A 20,759-nucleotide genomic window follows, 5' to 3' on the forward strand; every position below is an offset into this window, starting at 1 on the left:
ATTGATGACTTTACAAACAATTGCAATTAAAATAATTGCTAAGTGAATAAATGATAGGTTTTATAAGCGTGTACCAACCGATTACCGCTATTGCATAATGTTATGAATATTGGCGTTTTGCTGGCATTTGGCACTTTGCAGATCTGGACACAATGTTGTATTAAACATGTACTAATTATCTTTGGTGTTAAAAACCTTGCATCCTTGAATAAAAAAATCACTGCTACCTTTCCAATTAGTAGCATATTGAAGACAGAAAGGATCCCTAAAATTGATGATAGGAAAACATGCTTTGTGCAATGAAAAAAAGGTATTTGGAGAAACAATGTCAAAAAGGAAGAACCATATATGCTCAACATTTCCCCCTGCACACCGTTAGAAGTAAGATATTTTAAACATTTTTAATGTTTTAGTTTTCACATGGCATTAAAATAACTATTTCGTACCATTTGTATCATTATAATCATGCTCATAAAGATGCAGTTGTCACAGTCTATTTACCCGTGGTATGCTTTCTGGAATTTATCCCAGACTTAATGAACAGACCCTAAGATAAGAAGGTGGCAAAAAATTCAGTGATCAAGATAAACATATTTTAATATAATATTTTAAAAAATCAAATTAATTCAAAAAAATCCATGATATCGAAATTTTAAATAAAGATGGGCTCTGAGAAGGTTGGGATGAGAGTGAGAGGCGCGAGTTGTGCCAGGGAGCTGTGCCAGGACAGACTCCCCCAATTCCCTGCCCTGCCAATGAGATGAACTGATGCACGCTGTCTTTCAGGGTCACAGGTGGATGGGAGTTTCCCGCGGCACGCTCTTACTGGAAGACCTGTTAATTTCCAGTTTACATGTTTCTCTTACATGCCATCTGTAGGGTCCTTGATGAAATCACAGTGCAAAGTGGTCTGGGGACCACTGTACGCGAAGCCACATAATTTCATTAGAAAGGTATCCACTCAAGAAAGTCTTAACTGCAACTTTTTTGGTCACAGCTAATTTTGAAAGTATTTTACAATGCTAACTATGTACATGTTTACAAAGCAGTGACTTTTGTATGAAATTAGACACAACTTTGGGCACTTTATGCGTGAAACAACATTTAGTGGAGAATCAAAGGGTATACAGCACTGCTTTTAATAACAGCATAATCGAAAAGTATGCAATGTAAAATTTTTAAAATTACACAAATGAGTCCATTCTGTGAAATAAGACTTTAAAATCAATTGGAATTAATGTATTCCTAGCCTTCATTTTAAACACATGGCATAAAATTTAATTTTTAAAAATTCAATTATTATAATTTGCCCTATAAAGATTGAAGAGAAAGAATATCTTTTCTAAAATATTCATTTGAATAATTATAAAAGGCTTTTTAAATACAGAACATTGGAAGAAAATGTACAAGGAAGGAAATAAAAATTATCCCAAATACTACTACCTAGAGATAGAATGTTAATATTTAGCAAAATGTTCTCCTATCATTTTTCTAATAGTGACATTTTCAAAGTAGCCTAACTTAGCTTCTAAAACAGCAATAGAATGTTTCAGGCCTGAAGCTACCTCTCTAATTGTATGTTTATAATACTATAAATTTTACCTTATATTTGAAGTGCTTTACAGTATTCAGATTGCTTTCTATACACCGTCTCATGGAGCACCTTTGCACAGGCCCTGTGAGGGAGCTCTCTACACGGATGGGAAGTGGGGCTCTGAGAAGCACAGCAAGGACACGCTGCCTGGACACATGGCAATGAAGCCTCGGCTCTTAAACCTACATTCTTTCCGAGATTCTTTCCTCAGCAATGTGGCCAGTGTGTGTAACTTCACAATGAACAACAATCCCAGCTTGCAAATTTGAACATATGGTATTCCTTAGAGGGAAATATATAATAATAAATATCACCAAGATTATTACCAAAAAAGAAACACAAGATAATTTTTTAATAACTTATTTATTACCACGACAAGGAAGACTCCGGGAACAAACACATCCACAAATACAATTACTCCACTTGTTACCTGAGGCTGGATCTACAAAAGGACAAACACCTAATCAAGAGGCAGTCAGTTTTGAGTTTCTAGCTCCGGTGCCAAGTGGTTAGGGTCACTGTGTGGTAATCCGGTTAATTATATGGCAACTTACTATTTCAAGTTCTTCTCTTGACAGAAATTACTGGAATACGTTGAACATAAGTCAATATAAATTAAAGAAATCACGGTTAAACAGACTCGTGGATTTTGTCATAAACACACTTATACATGGAAATGAGCGAACATTATTTAAATATCTATCTCTAAAACTCTCATTTTTAGGAATTAAAAGTTTTGATAGTTAATGGTGTTGGCCTCCAGAATTCATATTGATAAAAAGATTTTAATTCATTGTTTAATGTGAATTATTAATTTTAGCAACTGTAAAATGTGATGCCAGAAAATTCTTAAAAATCTCATTTAGTAATGTCAGGGTTATGCCAGTTCTAATTTCCTATAGCTAGTGACATCATAAAATATTTATCAAGGATTCAATATTGGTTTCCTTAGACCTGAAAAAAATGCTAAATTTGGCACTTATTTTGATTCATCTTTGAAAAGGGAATAATAGGACATAGCTATAAAAATAAAGAAGCTTACTTTTAGTAAATGTACCAGAACGTGAGCGCCCAAATCAGTTTCATCTATTAAAATTGCCCTTTTGAGAGGACATATACTTATTTGATATTGCCATCATTAAAAATGTTTTGGGAGGGGCCGGCCAGGTGGCGCAGTGGTTAAGTGCACATGCTCCTCTCCGGCGGCCCGCAGTTCACAGGTTCGGATCCCAGGCACTCACCGAGGCACTGCCTGTCAAGCCATGCTGTGGTGGCGTCCCATATAGAGTAGAGGAAGATGGGCACGGATGTTAGCTCACGGCCATTCTTCCTCAGCAAAAAAGAGGAGGATTGGCATTGAATGTTAGCTCAGGGCTGATCTGCCTCACACACACACAAAAAAAATGTTTTGGGAGTCCTTCTTGCAATGGCCTCAGAGCCAGCACACAGCATGTAGGAAAACGTGTTCCATTGCCTTGCTTGCTACCTTCTTTTATTTTGATACTTGTTCCAAGTAGCTTTTGACTATTTCCAAAGGCGGGGAAGTATATATGTTGATTTTCAACGGATGACAATTTTCCATGATTATTCATATTAACAATATGTTACTGTTTCTGAAGTACAACTCAAAAGTAATTTCAAGCAAAGGCATCATATTTTGTGGAAAAGAATACACATTTCTATCTACTTTAAAGGAATTACACTCATTTGATGTCTATGTTCTGGTATATTCATTCAGGCCAATCATTATTTATAAGCTACTTAAGGGTAAGGACCATTCTACTTCAATTACATAGTTCTCTTCTCTAATCTCCCCCACTCCCTTGCCCAGCATGGGACCTGATGCTGGTGCCCCCCAAAATGTTTGTTGAATTGAAGTGACTAAACTTCCCTATTAGGTAGGAAGATAGATAGATAGATAACACATATTTAACATTCTAGTTCTATTTTTCTATGGATTAGGCAATATTTGTATTCATATGCACAGAAATAATCTTTTTGATGATTTTCTATAAATCCAGAAATTATACAGTATAAATCACAGCAAATAAATCAGATCACTAAAGGCTTTAATAGATGAGCAATTTATGTCTGTTCCTACTTATATTGCTTCACATATTTTAGTTTAAGAATTCCTGCTAGTCAAGCTTCTTTCTGGGAAAAGAACTACAAGAGTTTATATTTAATAAGGATCAATTGTGATGCGCTATAAGTAGATTCCCTTTCCCTAGTTCACATCTATGTGGCCAACAAGATCAACCCTTAGCTAAAGACATTAGCCTCTATGTCATTAGAAGTCTGAATTTACTTGACTGCACAAGATTGGTCCCTGTTATACTGTGTATTACTTATTTCGGCTAATTGATGACTAAACGGAACTGGCTATTTGTTGACAACATTTCATACTCAGGGATGAGATTTACAGCAGGGTGATTGATCTGAGTTAAAGCATCTACTAAAACAAAATGTCCTAACCTAGCAAATCAAACAAATTTCATCAAGTTTTAGATTAAATACATTGAAGCAACATTAAATTTAAAAGCATCATATGTTACACGGTTTAAAAACAATGTGGTTTTAATGTTGCTTATTATATAATTCAGGAACTGAAAAGATGGAAGAAAATCTAAAATGGTATTAAATTTGTCTCCATGGGCTGGCATTCCCTGTTGGAAGTATTTTTAAAAAAGTAAGAAGCAGGAATATATAATGATTTAGACAATGATTTTTTAGAATTAGATGAATTTGGGTATTTTCTATCGGTAATCACACTTTCAATACACTCTGGCTAAAGTATTAGCAAATCGACTACAACTTAATAACTTGACCAATAGCAACGTAGCTTATATACAATGATAAACAAATGGCACGTTTTGGATTTCTTAATTTGTCCAAATCCAGTTCCTACAGATGGGATTCCATTTAGCATAACTTGCAGGAACACACCTTGACTATCCACGAATGATGCCTTGGCTCACCTAGAAAGAAAACAGATTATCTTGTGTTATATGGTGAAATGAAGAAAGAAGAAAGAAAGAAGAGAAGGAGGAAGGAAGGGAGAGAAGAAGGGAGAAAGAGAGAGGACGAAAGAAAGGAATGAGAAAAGAAATAAAGGAAGAAAGGGAGAAAGGAAGGAAGGAATTGCCTCTAATTTTACATTTCTTTTCTATCTTGCAATAAAATGTTAATATAATAAAAATATTCTTGTCTTATAAACAAGGCCCCAGGTAAATATATTTTAATTACACACACTATTAATATTGGTTGTTTTTTCTAGTTGCCAAGAAAGATGAATGTTTTCAACAAGATGAATTAGGTTTGAAATTTGTAAATTTCCATAAATTTCAAGTTGCTGAATTAATCTTAGAGAAACCCACAACTGCAGTTTTAGGGTCAAATGTTATAAATGTTAAAACATGCTTTGAGTTATAGAATTAAAAAAAGCATTTATTTCTCAGACTACTTGGATGATTGTTATTGTAGGCTAAAATATATCACTTGATTTAAATTAATTTGACTATCAAACTAGTTGGAGCATTGTGCCTTAGTTAACTACTTCTAAACACATTTATATTAATGACGTGATCATGTATAATAACTCCCACTCCTACTGGCAAAAACTCAAAAAGCTGAATATTTGGTTTAGTTAACCAATATTCAGTATTGTATAAAGATGTACAATATACATAAATATATATATATATATATATTTGCCTAGAATTTTACGTCTTCTAAAAGTTATTAGGTTGATGCGTAAGTTTTTCCCTTTGGGCAAATTTTTTAAAATATTGATATTGTTAAAAACAACTAGAAGAAAGAGCTTATATGTTTTTACTACTGAAATTGTTTTTATTTCTTCTAGAACACTTTTTTTAGCACTAACCATAAGAAGTGTGTTCTCGATGGCTATGATTGATGGGCTGCTCACACGTTCCACATTTTTTCTGCTCCATGCATCATCATCAGCCATCTCCAACACTCCAGTCCTGAATCTGTCCTACTTTCTGTTACCTGATTTTTGCTAGTGATTCATGAGCCAGAATAGTAAAGGAAAAAAAAATCCACCTTGGCTTTTCACATGAAGCATCCCCTAGAAACTGCGAGAAATCTAGTTTTGTTCATCAGATACATGCAAATGCAATATTGATTGACACTGATGTATTTAGCACTACATGCATAACGTGCTATATAAAACCACTAAAATGTTCTATTAATGACAGAATGCATGCTGATTATAAACTACTTCAGAATGACATGAAAACGCTTATCTGAATGCTTTTATTTGTACTTTCAAGCTCTCTCTTGTCACTACTATTTTCAGCTGAAGCTATATGTAAGTGCTTCAGCTGAAAATAGTGCACTGTCCCTAGTGCACTAGGAAGTACAATTCTTAATTTTCCAAGCCAATAGGGTAATAAAAGCTCAAAGTCTCTCATTAACACTTGGACAAAAATTGTGATGTCACACTAAGTTTTTATCATCAGAAGTAAAAAGGTGAGGGGCAAAGAACACTTTTTATCATATTCTGGAGAATGGGAATTGAGCTTTAATCACTGTGCATGAAATGGTTAACAAGAAGTTAACCAGCAAAAGACTAGACTGAACTATTTTTGTGATAGCATCTTTCAAATTCAGAAGCAACCAGGCCTTAAAAAGCCAAAGAAAGAAAGCCTAATGGCCCTAAAATCTCAAAAAAGGGAGCTGCAAGTTCACGATGTTGTCTCAGTGCTTCTATTACTAGACAGCAACGCTATTCCCACAGGTTACAGGAATGTATAAATGCCAGTGAAGAAGCAAGTAGACTTCACAGAGTCTAAGCTAGAAACTTCAATCTGGGATTCACCTGTGAGTCAAAACTCTTTGCTAATGAATTATTCCAAAGAAAAGACACTGCTGAGGGAGACTTAACCTATCAGACAAGACCTCCAGGTTCACTAGCAGGGTCAGAGTAACAAGAATACTCTGGTCTAAAGTTGCTTTGCCAACCTTAATGGACTATAGGCACTCACCTGGGTATACGGCTTGAACCAATAAAGAGATCACGATGGCATGATGAATAGGATAGAGCGCTCTAGAGACCAGGTGAATGACCACTTCACTAGGCATCTAAATTGTGACCTATATGCACATGCCAGCCCATTTACAAATGGGTCATCCTAGTCAATTCAGTGCTGGAGAAGCAGTGATGTCAATGGAAAAATAAGTTCAAACAGACTGAGTTCAAAACCCATTGTATTCAAAGATAATCAATTCACAAAGTCAATCTTACCATTTTATATATATTCTAAAAACTTGATTTTATTAATGACATTTAAAATGCTCTATCAATGTTTTAAAAACTTCAACTTCACCTTCAAAAAAAGCTATTTTAGGGGCCGGCCCGGTGGCACAAGCGGTTAAGTGCACGTGCTCTGCTTCGGCGGCCTGGGGTTGGCAGGTTCGGATCCCGGGCGTGCACCAACGCACCGCTTGTCAAGCCATGCTGTGGCGGCGTCCCATATAAAGTAAAGAAAGATGGGCATGGATGTTAGCCCAGGGCCAGTCTTCCTCAGCAAAAAGAGCAGGATTGGCAACGGATGTTAGCTCAGGGCTGATCTTCCTCACACACACACAAAAACTATTTTAGTTTTTCTGTGCTTTCTGCATATGCAAATGAGCTGGTATTAGCAATATGAAGCCATAAGAGCTAAATTAAAATGATGTTTAGAGGATGTGTAAAGAAAAGACTTTGGAAAGAACAATATATGAGGCAACATTCTTGAACTGTGCTTGGATGGGAAAATGATTTTTTGTTTTCATTTTCTACATGCTGTTTGAACAACTGGTCTATTCATTAAAAATGATGTAATAAATATATTAGTCATTTAGAATTGAATAGATAAAACCATGTAAGGTCAATATCCATTAAAGCTAGAAGACTGACCGCATTCAACTTTGTAACTGGGAGATTTTGCATGTACATGAAAATGTTAAATGGAATTTTAAATGAGTGATAAATATTCCAGGTGAAAATGGTAAGAACGATGCATTCAGATTTAAATGCACTCCTTTCCATACAAGGAATAACGAATATACTATAGTCACACATTGTATAACGACGTTTCCATCAACGACGAATCGCATACACAATTGTGGTCCCATAAGATTAGTACCATATAGCCTAGGTGTGTAGAAGGCTATAACAACTAGGTTTGTGTAATTACTCTATGATGTTTGCACGACAAAATCGCCTAACGATGCATTTCTCAGCCCTGTCATTAAGTGACGCATGACTGTAATGCAATTATAAGCTTAGCTACCGAAGCACCTCTGTTGGTTTGAAGACATCTTCCCAAAGCTTATCACTTTAAAATCCCCAATTTTGTTTTTTCTTCCAACAAAGGTGGTTAAACCTACATTCCAGAGAAACACCACTCATACCTGGTAAATAGAGGTAACTCAATCACCATATAAAGTAATGTTTATAGTTTTGGAGCCCCTGCATTTCAACGACTTGATATTTTGAAGTTAATTTTTGGACACAAGTGGACAGTCATCTTTTCACAGTTCAAGAAAGTCTCTCTATGCCACCAATTTCACAAATCTTCCTTCATGTTCAGTTTTAAGAATTTTGCCTCTCAAATGCTCATACTTCAAGGAAATGCACTCTATCATCAAAATCTTTCTTAGTAAACAAGCACCCCTGTCAGAAGTGTCTTAATTTCTTATCACAGAATTTTATCCACACAAGGAGCAATAAATAATTCATGTCACTGCCTCTTTGTTGTGTGTCCCTGAACTGCACAGAGCTGGAAGGCTGACAGCTGTGTCAGGACAAGCACCAAAGATCTGACATGACAAGTGACTAACAAGTTTCTTTCAGTTCATAGTGAAAGAAGACAATGGCCCAAAGTGCAGAAAGAAATCCTGAAACAAAATAAAACTGCTTCTTTCTTTTTACCTAAGTGTGTGCTATGAGCTTATTTCCAACCCACAAGCCCTGGTCATTTTATAGGACTGCCCAGCCCCCTTTATTCCTCACACTCGCTTGGCCATTTACGCCTGGCCACGGATCAATATGAGCAATTCTTGGAGAAATACGATGTCTCCATGACAACCAAGCCACAAATTCTCAGTGGAAGGCAGTGAGACCAGTAGTGAACTCTCTAGAGGTTTCTAGGCCTATAAGGCAAGACGTCTTAAAATGCAGGAATGGACAGAGGAAAAGCCAGAGTAATTCATTCTTTATTACCAGTTTAATGATGTCCGATATATAGAACAGTACTCACTTTTTAAGTTAAGATTCTTTATCAGCACCTATATTTGCTAATTAATCTTTCTGTGTTGATATATCCTTTTGTTTGTATCAATCAGAGAGACTATCTTATATTTGAATCCCACGACAGTTCCACCTATATTGAGGGATGACAGAAATTTATTCTACTTCCAAAACGGTATAAAGCTGATCTATTCTTGCTGAAAACAATGAACACTTATGTAAAAACTTGACTCATGAATTTGGCTGCCTGACAAATGGTTGATAGAAAACTGTTTATTAAGACAGTTCAAAAACCTAGTCAAAATTAGGCAATTTTAGTCAAAACTAAAACTAATTTTTAAATTCGTTTTTTCATAGAAATTTAATGCTACCACTACCCTCTCTCTTTTAGAGTAAGACTAATTTACATTTGTCTTCTAGATATTATGGCAGGGGTGGGGTTAATGTGCTGATTAAAAATTTCTGTCATTGCTAAAGATGCCATTTCTCAGCTCCATGGGATGCTAAAGCAGGAGTGTGGTTGAGAAGACACACAGCAGCAGTTCATCTTTGAGGAATCTTGGTGTGGTGGAGGGGACTGAAATACAATGCCAGCGCCACTGGGCCTATTGGGGTTCCGAGATGACTTAGGGGACATGACATAGATTGCAGGCTGCACCTTTCACTGAAAATTAAATCTCAGTAGCTCTCCTCAGGGAAGGATCAGGGGACTGTTTGCAGCTGCCCCCTGTCAGCGAAGGCTACAAGATTTGGAAATCTCTTAACTAAGCTGACAGGCCACAGAGAGGATGAATCAAAAATCTGATACATGGATCAGCACACAAAGATGCAAGAGGGTAGAGGGTACACGGCAGCCCGAGAAAACAGGGAGGAAAAACGTTCAGTGGGGGGAGATAGTTAACTCTTCCACTTATGGTAATAAGGTTCCCTCTAGCACCTATGGCTTTGTGCTGATCCGGGAATGTCATTCAACTTTCAAAAGATGTCTTTTTCCCTTTTAATTAATTAGTTAAGATTAGGCATGCTCTAAAACAAAACAAAAAGAGAAACAAAAACCCATGCTAAAGTGTTTCTGGCCGAATCCTTCCAGTATATTTCTGTCTATTTTTTCTACAAAGAAAATACAAACATATGTAACTTGGATGTAGGGTAAATTTTATTGCGTGAGAAAGGGTTACTACATTCTTTTGTTTTGTTCTGAACGGTTGACAACGTCCATTAGTCCATCACTGTGAAGCTAAAATCCTCTCATCCCAGTTAGAGTTCTGTTTGTATTTAGAAAGGTAAATAGGTAGTAATGGGGACAATTTGTTTCTCTTTAACTCTCCACTTCCGCTTGATCCCATTATTTGAAATATTTAAAATATTGCATTTCTCCAGTTTCCAATCTCTGCCTCTATTAACCAGTTTAGCCTAAAATTGATGATAATGAACTAATAGTGTCAGCTTCCCTTCTCAGTCATAAAGCCTTTGTACTTCCTCCAACTGAATTCTTGATGAAAGCGGAAAAGATAACAGCTCCACACTGTGACCCCTGGAGGTGACCATTAATTTGACAGTGCAGCTGCTAAGAGAAAACAGCGTTACAATGTCCTCTTCCCCCACCCCCTTCCAAAGACCCCAAAGCTGTGTCAAATTTATCATTTTATACTTGACTATTTTTAAATGGCTTTCACCTGGACTCTCAGACTCTTCGAAGACACATCTGTCAGGCATGTCCTCGGTGTCTTGGAAGTTCGCCGAGTTTGAGTTGCTGTCATGCTTGACCAGACTGACTGGAGCTATTAAAAAAAGAGAGAGAGAGTGAGAAAAGAAAGAGAAAGAGAGCAATGAAAAAGTAGTGATAAACACTATTAAAACATTTCCTTTCAGTTCCACTGATATTTCCAGGGTCACACTCTGTAAACACAAATAATAAATTGAAATAAAATGCATCCTCTAAGAATGTATTGGCAGACATGTAATTAGTTGAAAAATCTATAGATGAGACTTTATCTTAGAAGAAAAATAAGTTCATGGCATCAGCTTAAAAGCTACAAAGTAACAAAGTGATCCTTTCAAAGTAGAAATCGTATTTTGTAACGCATAAATCTAAAACAATATAGTCAATTAACGGCAACAGGACACAGAGAGAAGAACTTCGGGCTAGTCAATTAGAAAGACCAGCTCTAGGCTGGTGCAGTCGTTCCTTTTGTCGCACAAATCACAGTTGATGAACACTTTTTATGCATTTTGGTTCTCTTTCATCAAATTAAAAACTGTGGTACCAAACACCAAATAAAAAGCCCTATAAAAATAAATTTTGAAATATAGAATGAATACATTGCAAATGATAATAAGGAGGGCTGGTGTTGCGGATGGTAGGTCTCTAGACAACTTGTCAGGAGATATTATTTTCTGAGTAGGAATTATGAACAGAAACCAAAGCTAGCAAAGGAATCTAAAATTCCCTATAAACACAGTGCAACCACTAGTTCTGCTAGAGAAACATAGACTTGAGTTTCCACATTTTTCTACAAGTTGTAATACTTGGTCTAAATTATCTTTATAAGTAACATATTACCATATTACATTTGTTCAGGAACCATTTGTCAGGATAAGTGGACATTGTCTTCACAAAGAAACTTTGTGAATAACAAAACAAAGCAAGCCTGCAATAATATAAATTATGTCATACTTAGTTGTCTGAAGCGAAACAACATAAATATGTATATTATTGACTACATTGGAATTCTGTCTATCACAGATTGCTGCAGTAGACACTATCACTGTCTCCTCAGGTCTTGATAACACATGCAACGTATTATTTGTAAGCTATAAATGCAATAAAGAAAATATATGTCATACGAGAAATAACATGTTTGTTGGCACAGGGGCGTGGTCTTGGCTGCTGTTCCTAACCCCCCATTAGGAGATGAGAGAACAAATGCAGATGCTAGAGCCTGTCTTACTTCACACATTCAATAAGTGACACAAAGGAGTGCTGCTTAAGGTCCAAGCAGCATTAGTAGAGCTCCACACCTCCCACACTCGTCTTGTTTTCATGGGGGTGTGCACAGGGTTCGTGATCATAACCTGGGGCCCACATATATACACTTTAAAGGAGACTAGCAACATAATTCTGGTCAAAGTATTCTCTTCAACGGTTTCACCAACCCTCTCAGGACACACATAGTACTTCTCTGTTCTGTGGAAGTGAGAGCATGGAGTTTGAATTCACTGCTTCTCTAAAACTTTTTGTTTGGGAACAAAATACGAGAAAAAAAAATGTGTGAAAATCTGATTTTAAATAAATGAATCCAATTTTTCATTTTGTGCATTTGAATATTCTGAAAAAAAAATATGGAAGTAGGTACCATGTCTGTTTCATTCACCTCTCTGTGCTGGGTGTATAACAGTGCCAGGGCCTTAGAAGGTATTCTCAAAGGATTTGTGGAAGGAATGAATGAACAAATGAATAAAGCAGATGTACCATGCTAGATATACTCCTGATCCAAGGATACGTACTTTGAATTATCTTCAGGTAGATCTGTTCAGTTTCTTGTTGAGGCCCACTTGAGATGAAGGATGCATATTTGCAAAATGGTAATATGGAGTAGTCTGTAATTTGGAAGAAGGGACATGTATGGCCAAAGTGGTTATTGGTGTAGCTGCCATTAACTTAATTTTCCTTGGTTTAGGTCACATTTATAAGATTATTTTTGAATCCATAGATTTTTGTGAAATTTTAGGTGAAATAATTAAATGCACTAAAGTTGTAGAATACTATTATATTAGTCAAGATTTCCTGGCCTGTTTTAATAATTTTTGTTTCTATATTTCTTAGTTGTTAATTTTCTGAAATATTTACATTGGTATTTACAATAGGGAATTAACCATACAGCTAAATCTAAATGACAGCCAATGAGGTAGCATCTGTGTTTATTTGGGCAAACGCTTTACACTTGTCATCCCATACATTGTTCTTTCATAATTTAAAACTTTCATCCTTTCATTCATTTATTCATTCCTCCAATAACACTCTGCTGTAGACACAGGGGCCTCAAAGAGGAAGAGATCATGGTATTAGGATGACGAAGTAAATGTCTACAACCATTTTTAGTGGCAATAAAGTGGTCCCAGGATGAACTGACATCCCACTCCTCTCGAGAAAGCCAGAAAGTTAGATGTAGTTTTAGCTGCATGATCTTCATTGGACTCACACTAGTAGGTACCATGCAGTTAGTTTTGTCTCCACCTCTGATTTTGGAGGGTGTGGTTTGTGTGGGGGTAGGAGAGTAGAGATGGTTACTCTTCAGATATTTTGCTTAATTATACTTCAGGTTCTCAATTTGAGATGGTACAAGATTTGTCATTTTTACTGGGTAGTTTACAGAGCATCCAATTAAATTTACTATAGAAGAAACGCCTACATTCTGTCAACTGGGAACAACAGACATTGGAGAGGTTAGTTACTGCCATTCCACTTTTTTTTTTAATAGGCTAATCTTTGCAATTGTTCTTTTGAGTGTTTCCTGTGATATTTCATCATTAAACTCTGACATGATGCATGACCAAAGCTTCTCTAATGAATCATTTCAAAAATGTTGAAATGATCAAATATTGATCTAGTGCTTATTGTGGGTAGAGCTCTGTGCTAGACTATGTGAGGGGTAAAAAAATGAAGGCATTTTTAATGTGCCCTCATACACCTTGTGATCTAGTTGAGGTAAATGAAAAGTAACTAGGAGGAGCATTAGAAACAATATTCCAAGAGTGACATGGTTTTAGGAGTGCAGAGGTAATTCCCCTGTAATAGGGTAGTCAGGAAGTGATATTTGAATTAGATTTCCTTGAGAGAAAATATGGGTAGCCCAAAAGGAGCTCACTGAAGGCAAAAGCAAAAGGTGTGAACCCAAGCATGGCCAAAGAAATACATTAGCCGAGCGCCACAAATGTACTTGTTAACAGAATGTTGCTGCTGACTTTTGTATGTATTTTTAATGAATTCTCCTTACATGTCTCTTTGAGCTTTTCCTAAATTGCTGTTGTGGCTAATTCTTCTCACCTGTAGAAGTTAGCTATAGACAGGTTTTTCCTTGGCCTAGATAGTCAATAATTTGATCTTTACTGATGGTGGGCCCATTTATCACAGTAAGTTGTCCTTTCACTATACATATTGACTTTTATTTATCAATACCAAAGTCCATTTGTAGCTCATCACTAAAGTTCTTGGATATTTTCAGTAGTTTTTGAAGACGCATTTTAGAGCTTGGCAGAGAGATACTTTTGACATCAATATAGTGCAAATGGTTGCTAGGGTCATCCTTAACTTAAAATCAACTATTTTTTCTGTAATGGATTCTGAAATAGTCTGCATTTGGCGGGTGATGGGCAAAAAAGACCAACTCTTCTTGACAGTTCTATAGTTGAGAGACATAAGGCTGTTCCATTTACTCATCATACACCTCAAAATATTGACAACAAAAAGACCAGTGTTTTAAATATCTTTGTAATACTTTGGTAGCTAAATAGAGGGAGAAGTCCACGTACTTTGTATGGATGTGTTTGACTATGGTGTATTCAACTATGAGTATAATTCTTCTAGATCCTAAAGAAATGAATGGTTCAACTATAGACAATACAAAATCAGTAGTTTTTAAACCACATTTAAGAACACCTAACAAAGAAACCCAGAAGATTGTTATGACGAAGACTCTGTAGAAGGATTCACTGTAAAAAAAATGTGGTGACAGGGTCATCAGTGGTTATGCTCCTCTACCACCCTCTATTCTTTATTTTGGTTTTGATTAACCTCTAAAAATTCCCTGCTTCCTTTTTCATCAATGAAAAAAGATGGTATTAACTCTTAAAGGTGGCTAGGCCTAGGCAGGAAACAACTTCAAGAAATGTCCCTCCACTGCCAACAAGAGAATGCCCACCTGAAAAAAACCTCCATCCACTTCTCTAAACAGCAGCTGGTTCTTCCAAGCTAGGCCAGTACTGTAGCATCAACAGAGCCCTTGTTAAAAATCCATATCATTTACAGTGTGAATAAAATCTGCAGACCAAATAATGTTTTCAATACAATTACTTAGGAATGATTTAAAAATAGATCTCATCCATCATATGTATGAACTTTTTTGAAGTATTGGAGATATGGAAAATAAAATCATTAAAAAATATATAACAGTTTGAAACGTTGGTCAACGGAATAGAATTAACCACTGCAGTAGCAGATAAAACTCAGACAAAAGCCTCAATTGTATCTTATGCAAAAGCATAAAAATAATATACAGGTTGCAGAGGTCAGGAAAGACTAAAAGACTGCTCAGATTTGTGGAGTGAGCAGTGAAAAAGAAGTCACAGATCTGAGTTCAAATCTACTAGCTTAATACAGTGGCCAAGAGTAGATCACATCCTTGGCTGATAATTTAGGAATCTTTTCGATCTTAAGGTGTCACTATGAATCAATTGAAAAAATCTTTCTAGAGGCTTTAGAAGAAAGAACAAGTACAGTAAATTCAGGTAGAAGTAAATACTAATGCAATACTCACAGATCACAAAAGACTGCAATATATTTTAAATTAGAGGGAGGCATAACCAGCGAAAAGACTTTAAGTGATAACACCAAATTTGTAAACAAAGAGGGTGTCATTTGAACAGATCCCAAATTTAGTTTACAAAGTGGTTCTCTCTCGACAGATGTCTTATCAGGAAAACATATCTGGCTAAAGAGCTATGTACATATTACCCCTACTTTAAGAGTATCTACTGAGATAATCAAGTGATAGGATCTCTTGATTATATTTGAATAGCAATAGCTACATCCTGCATCAGAGTTCAGGCTTACTTTTTTTCAATGTGGACTGGAAACTGGAAAAAAAAATCGTATAGAGATGCTCAGAAAAATAAAATAATGCTTCTTTATATCTAAGCAATAACTTTTATGGACAAGTTCAGCAATATGAGTTAACATTAAACTTATGTGTTTTTGCTATCTTCCTGCAATTATAATCTGACATGGAATATTATTTTCTGGGTGACATTTTCTAGTATGAATTTTTTAAAGGATGATATATTTTTCAACTGATGAAAAATGAATTTTCCAAAATGCTATGAAGAGTAACTATTATTTTGGTATCTTTACTAGATGTATATATTTGAAATTATTTTATTGAAATATTTTGGGATATATATACACATATACTTATATAATACACACAAACAAAGGATCAAATTATTGACTATCTGGTCTAAGGAAAAAAAAATCTATCTATAGCTAACCTCTACAGATGAGACGTATGGATGGACCAGCCAACTAATTCAGGGGAAGATAAATTTTAATGAGAAGAGGTATATTGTTTACTGAATCTTTGTAAACAATGCAGTATTACACTCAGATATAGAAATTCCCCTGTTATTCAGGATGTTTGTGCAATGGGCTGCTTTGGTAAGGCTGACAAATAAGCAAGTACATCTCTAGCCTAATGCGAGGCACAAGGCAGGTATTTGGAGCACTTATGAAATGATGCTGTGAAACTGCTAATGAGGGTTCCTAAGAATTAAGAAAACAATGATTAATTTCACTTGTAGTTTAAGGGAGTAATCTTAAGGTCAGGCCTAGGGTTTACAGCTCAAACATACCCAAACACCCCCACAATCTATTATTAATGCCAACAGGCAGTCTGCATAAAGAAGGAGATCCTACCTGCTTTATTTCTGACTGGAAAACAAAATTCCTCATTGTTAGCACCCAAATATATGTAATAATTGAAACAAAAATGAGTATCAACAATTTCATTATAGAGATGAACTTCTGAGTTCCCAGGTGGGGAATATGTTGTACTGGAAAAAAGCTCAGTTAATAGGACCCAGAAGATCTGTTGTTTAACTCTGTCTCTGCTCCTAATAGTGTGACCTTGAGCATGTCATTTCACTTTCTTGGGCTCAGGTACTTTTAATTATAAAATGAAAGAGTTGGACTGGACAACCTGCTTGATATCTTCTGGTTCTGAGACCCAAATATTTGCCAGTTAAGAATCTGAGACCAACCAACCATTCATTGTATCGTTGAACAGGATACCAAGTGGATAAGTGGCTACTATACTAGCCCAGGAAATAATGAGGACTTCTGAGATCCTTTCTGAATGGAGTGAAATTGGTATTTTCCTACAAGTGGCAATGCCCAGTCTGACTGAGAGACAGAGGAAATCAGGGCAGCTTCAGAGAGGTACGTGGGTAGCTACAATGCTAGGGTAAGACAGCCCTATGGAAAGATGACCAAGAAAGGACTGAGGCTTCAGTATGGCTAATCCTGAGAACAAACAAGGTGACTCCTTGGCACAGAAAAGCATCCATCAGATGTTGACCAATGGTTTAAAAAAATCTTTAAAACCAAATCTTTTAAAAAATGTTACACCTTACCCTTCTTAGAATCATATTTATGCTATTAATTTCTTTAAAATCCCCTCTCTTCATCAATCAATTTGGCAGATATGAACTTCCTTACAAGACGAATCATCCTAAACTAAATTAATTGCGTCCGTGTAATAATTGCAAGAAGCACAATTGCAGTGGACAAGCCCTGGCCTGGAAGATAGATTTTCTGGCTCAGGTAGTCTACATGTGCACTAGACTCCTCTAAGGACTGGCTCCACCTTGGTTTCGGGGTCCTAGCCATGAAGAGGATCCCAATTATTGTTTGTCAAATGAACAGACAGGGTATTGGATAGGTGTGGTATTCCTGTGGAATTGTGTTTTCCTCAAGTCAAATCTCTTAAAGGGAGAATCAGTAGAGTTCCAACTCTTTCTATTCCTTTCATATGTAAGGATCAGACCCATGAAGTCATTTGTCTTAGTCAAGTCTGGCATGAAAACCAACTCTAATCCAATTATCAAAACTCTCAGACTGAAACAGAGTGTAGAGACGTATTGGGATGCAGGATGGAGAGAGTATGACAAATGAAATACGTAAGTTGGGAAGTAAGAAAGAAAAATAATAGGAAATGATGCAACTTTTGCTCCATTTTTATCTGCATTTCCTCACCCCTCAAAAGGGTAATTCTCAGAGTTACCAATGAGAGGTTTGCCTGGATTTCTTCATGTGCTCCTTTAGAGCACCATTTCCTTGGCAAGCAGTGTTCCAAGGAGAGAGGTGCTGAGTAGATAAGCAGGCACCTTTTTCTTTTTTAACATCAAATCAAAATAATTTCCATAACTTTGGTCCTTGAGCATTACTGAATATTCAAAGTGGAAATAACTCAGGGAAAGATTACTTATTTTTATTTTTTATATTTATCTACAATCTGGTAAAGACAAGAATTCCTAGATGCAAGAAATAAACTGTTCAAATCAGCAAGCTCAATCATAGCTTTCTATATCAAACTAGGGAGATAATTATTCAAGACAAAGGGACTCAGGAACATCTTATCTGAAAGGAGCTCTTCATCACAAAAGGAAGTATAGATGATGAATGAGTTCTAAGAATGTACAGAAATTAACTCTCGCACTCTTCAGGCAGTTTAGGTTCTGAAAAAGTCACTTGACTTTTCTCATAAGGACCAAATCCTATGGTAAATACAGAAACGCATTAACTTCACTGTTCGGAAGTTCAAGAAGTTGCAAGCAGGAATAGATTCCAAAGAAGAAAATGAATAGATTCCCCACGTATTGATAAATTGAAGAACAGTCAGTAGGGGGAGAATTCTAAGAGGAGTTTATAGTAAACTTTCCAGCTTGCATTTGAAAATTTAGAAGAACATCAGGAAAACAAAAGAGACCCTTCAATCAAAAAAGCATCAAGCTAGCATTTGAGACTAGAGATAAACATGATTTATATATGAACTTAAGGATTCACAGCATAGAGCAATTTAAACCACAGCAAAGTCTACAGTTATCCATAAAGAAAAGTTATCCATAAAGAAAAATACCTAGAGCATTTTCTTTTTGAATCAGTGGGAGAAGAAATTGTCAAGTGGCACTACCCTTGGAATTGGTAAGAGCAGCAACCTTTCCACAGGCTGAACCTAAGACACCCTCAGCATGGGGAGAATGGTTGGCAGGCAGTCTTCAATTCCCAGCTGACAGTGGTTTCTATCTCAAGGGAAAACGTTTGTCTCAGAGGGTTAGTCAAGTGTCAGAGCTCTTTCATCTCCTGGATAGGAAATGGAAAGTAAGGAAATCAAATTATCTAGACTACGCCTTTGTTTTCTAGTTTTTTGTCAACATTAAGACAGATGTAAGGAAGAAAAGGTCTAAGTTACCATGTTTTGTATCATTAGGCTTGTTGGTTCTGAATGTGATTCATTTTTATTTGAATGACATCAAAATGGTAGGTGAGTCTACTTGAGAACTTACTGAAATTGAATAGAAGACATGCTTGAATGCTAACAACATGCTTTCCCACTGTGTTATAATGTAATCAGCAGCAAGCATCACTCTCTCATACCCCACACCCCACGCGTGCACTCACACCAGACATAGGAAACATAGGTGGTCTGTTGGCATTGATTGCTTCTTATGGTCACGCATATAAAATGTAGCCACTGCTTTCAAAATATTAATTTTGCTGGGGGATAAATAACCAAAAGATGCCTTCTCAGGTCCTCAAGCTGTGTCACTGCATAACACGCAGTATTTGTACTAATATCTTTAAGGGATGATGGTCAAAATATAGAGATGACCTTGATAAGAAGTAGAGAGTCTCATTTTGATACTAGACAAGCCAGAGACATCTATAAATAAAGGATAAAAGAACACACCTAAAGAAAGCAATGTTTTAAAGAGCAAACATGCATGTGGATAAAGGAAAAACAGCAACTGTAATCTGAGACTTTCAGAAAAATCAGTTCAATACAAAAGAGATGTTATCATAATTAGAGGACATAGAAATAGGAAACAAAAGGCAATAGACAAATAGACATTTCTAGATAAGACAGTATAAAACAGTGTCCTAGATTAGTGTAAAATACTCCTCATAACAAATTGTTATAAATCGTTTGTAAGAATACATGCTAAAATCTCCAGGACTATAGACAACATTAAGGGTTTTTGAGTTGTGAAATGTTAGACTGATTAGATTAAGTATAAAAGACAATTATAGGCCGAATCAGTGGGAATACATGCCACATACACATTTCAGTATAGTAGTAAATTCTGGGAAACATTTAAAGGCAACATGACCTAAAGTATAAGTAACAAGAACATGATTCTGAGCTATCATTTGCTATGACTCCAGGACATCAGGCCAATGTAAAAATGTGAGCAAATGGTTAACAGAAGGCTAGCACTTTAGGAAGGGGATAATCAACATAATAAACCAACCACAAGAAAATCAGCAAGTGAGCCCAGGAGGCCTCTGCACCTGGAACCCCGCATGTGTCTCCAGTGATTGTAGTGGAATTTAAGAGGCCAACCAAAGGTCTGGGAGGAGAGTTTATATAATATCAGAATATCTCAAGAATAAATTAGGAAGATCAAGGGTCTAGTATGGAAGTAAATCAGAAGAAGAATGTAACCAATATTTGTAAAATTGCCAAGAAGTTATAGATACATATTACCACCATTTTTTCACCTCTAGCTCCTCCAACCCCTCAAGATGATTATACCCCCATCCTATTTTCCATTACCAGAGTCACTCCTCTATTTTAATAGCCTGATAAGATGTGTCTGTCCGTCCAGTAATTCTTTAAACTGAGACAAGTCATATCCCTAAAACCAAGGTCTGATCATGAGATTTCTGTGTAGAAAAACCTGCAATCACCTCTATTCAATCAGCAGTGGGGGATTCTGGAGCCACGGATTTGAAGGCCTTTCATGATACAGTCTTAGTTCACATTTAGAGGTTTCTCGCTAGATGCTGGCCCCCTCTCACTCCTCCCCATCTTAGACTCTGACATCATATACTATAGCCGGATGAGACCACTC

The 20,759-nt window shown here is 36.3% G+C and overlaps 1 protein-coding gene across 10 annotated transcripts in view; it reads right to left on the reverse strand.

Moving 5' to 3' along the window:
- Positions 1-1,919: 1,919 nt before the first annotated feature.
- WDR72 (WD repeat domain 72) overlaps positions 1,920-20,759 on the reverse strand; it is a 299,038-nt gene continuing 280,198 nt past the window's right edge. For 7 of the 10 annotated variants that reach the window (XM_087427411.1, XM_087427430.1, XM_087427406.1 and 4 more), the window contains 2 exons: positions 10,529-10,633; positions 1,920-4,572 (listed from right to left, as the gene is read on the reverse strand). In XM_087427411.1, the coding sequence (XP_087283537.1) occupies positions 4,517-4,572; positions 10,529-10,633 (161 nt within the window). In that variant the 3' untranslated portion in view covers positions 1,920-4,516. Of the gene's footprint in view, positions 4,573-5,312; positions 10,420-10,528; positions 10,634-20,759 lie in introns of those variants that run through there. The other 3 variants (XM_087427436.1, XM_087427442.1, XM_087427440.1) reach the window with 3 other exon arrangements.

This window comes from Ceratotherium simum, chromosome 3 (genome assembly GCF_057802395.1).
Source record: "Ceratotherium simum simum isolate JZ-2026a chromosome 3, ASM5780239v1, whole genome shotgun sequence".
NCBI lineage: Eukaryota > Metazoa > Chordata > Mammalia > Perissodactyla > Rhinocerotidae > Ceratotherium > Ceratotherium simum.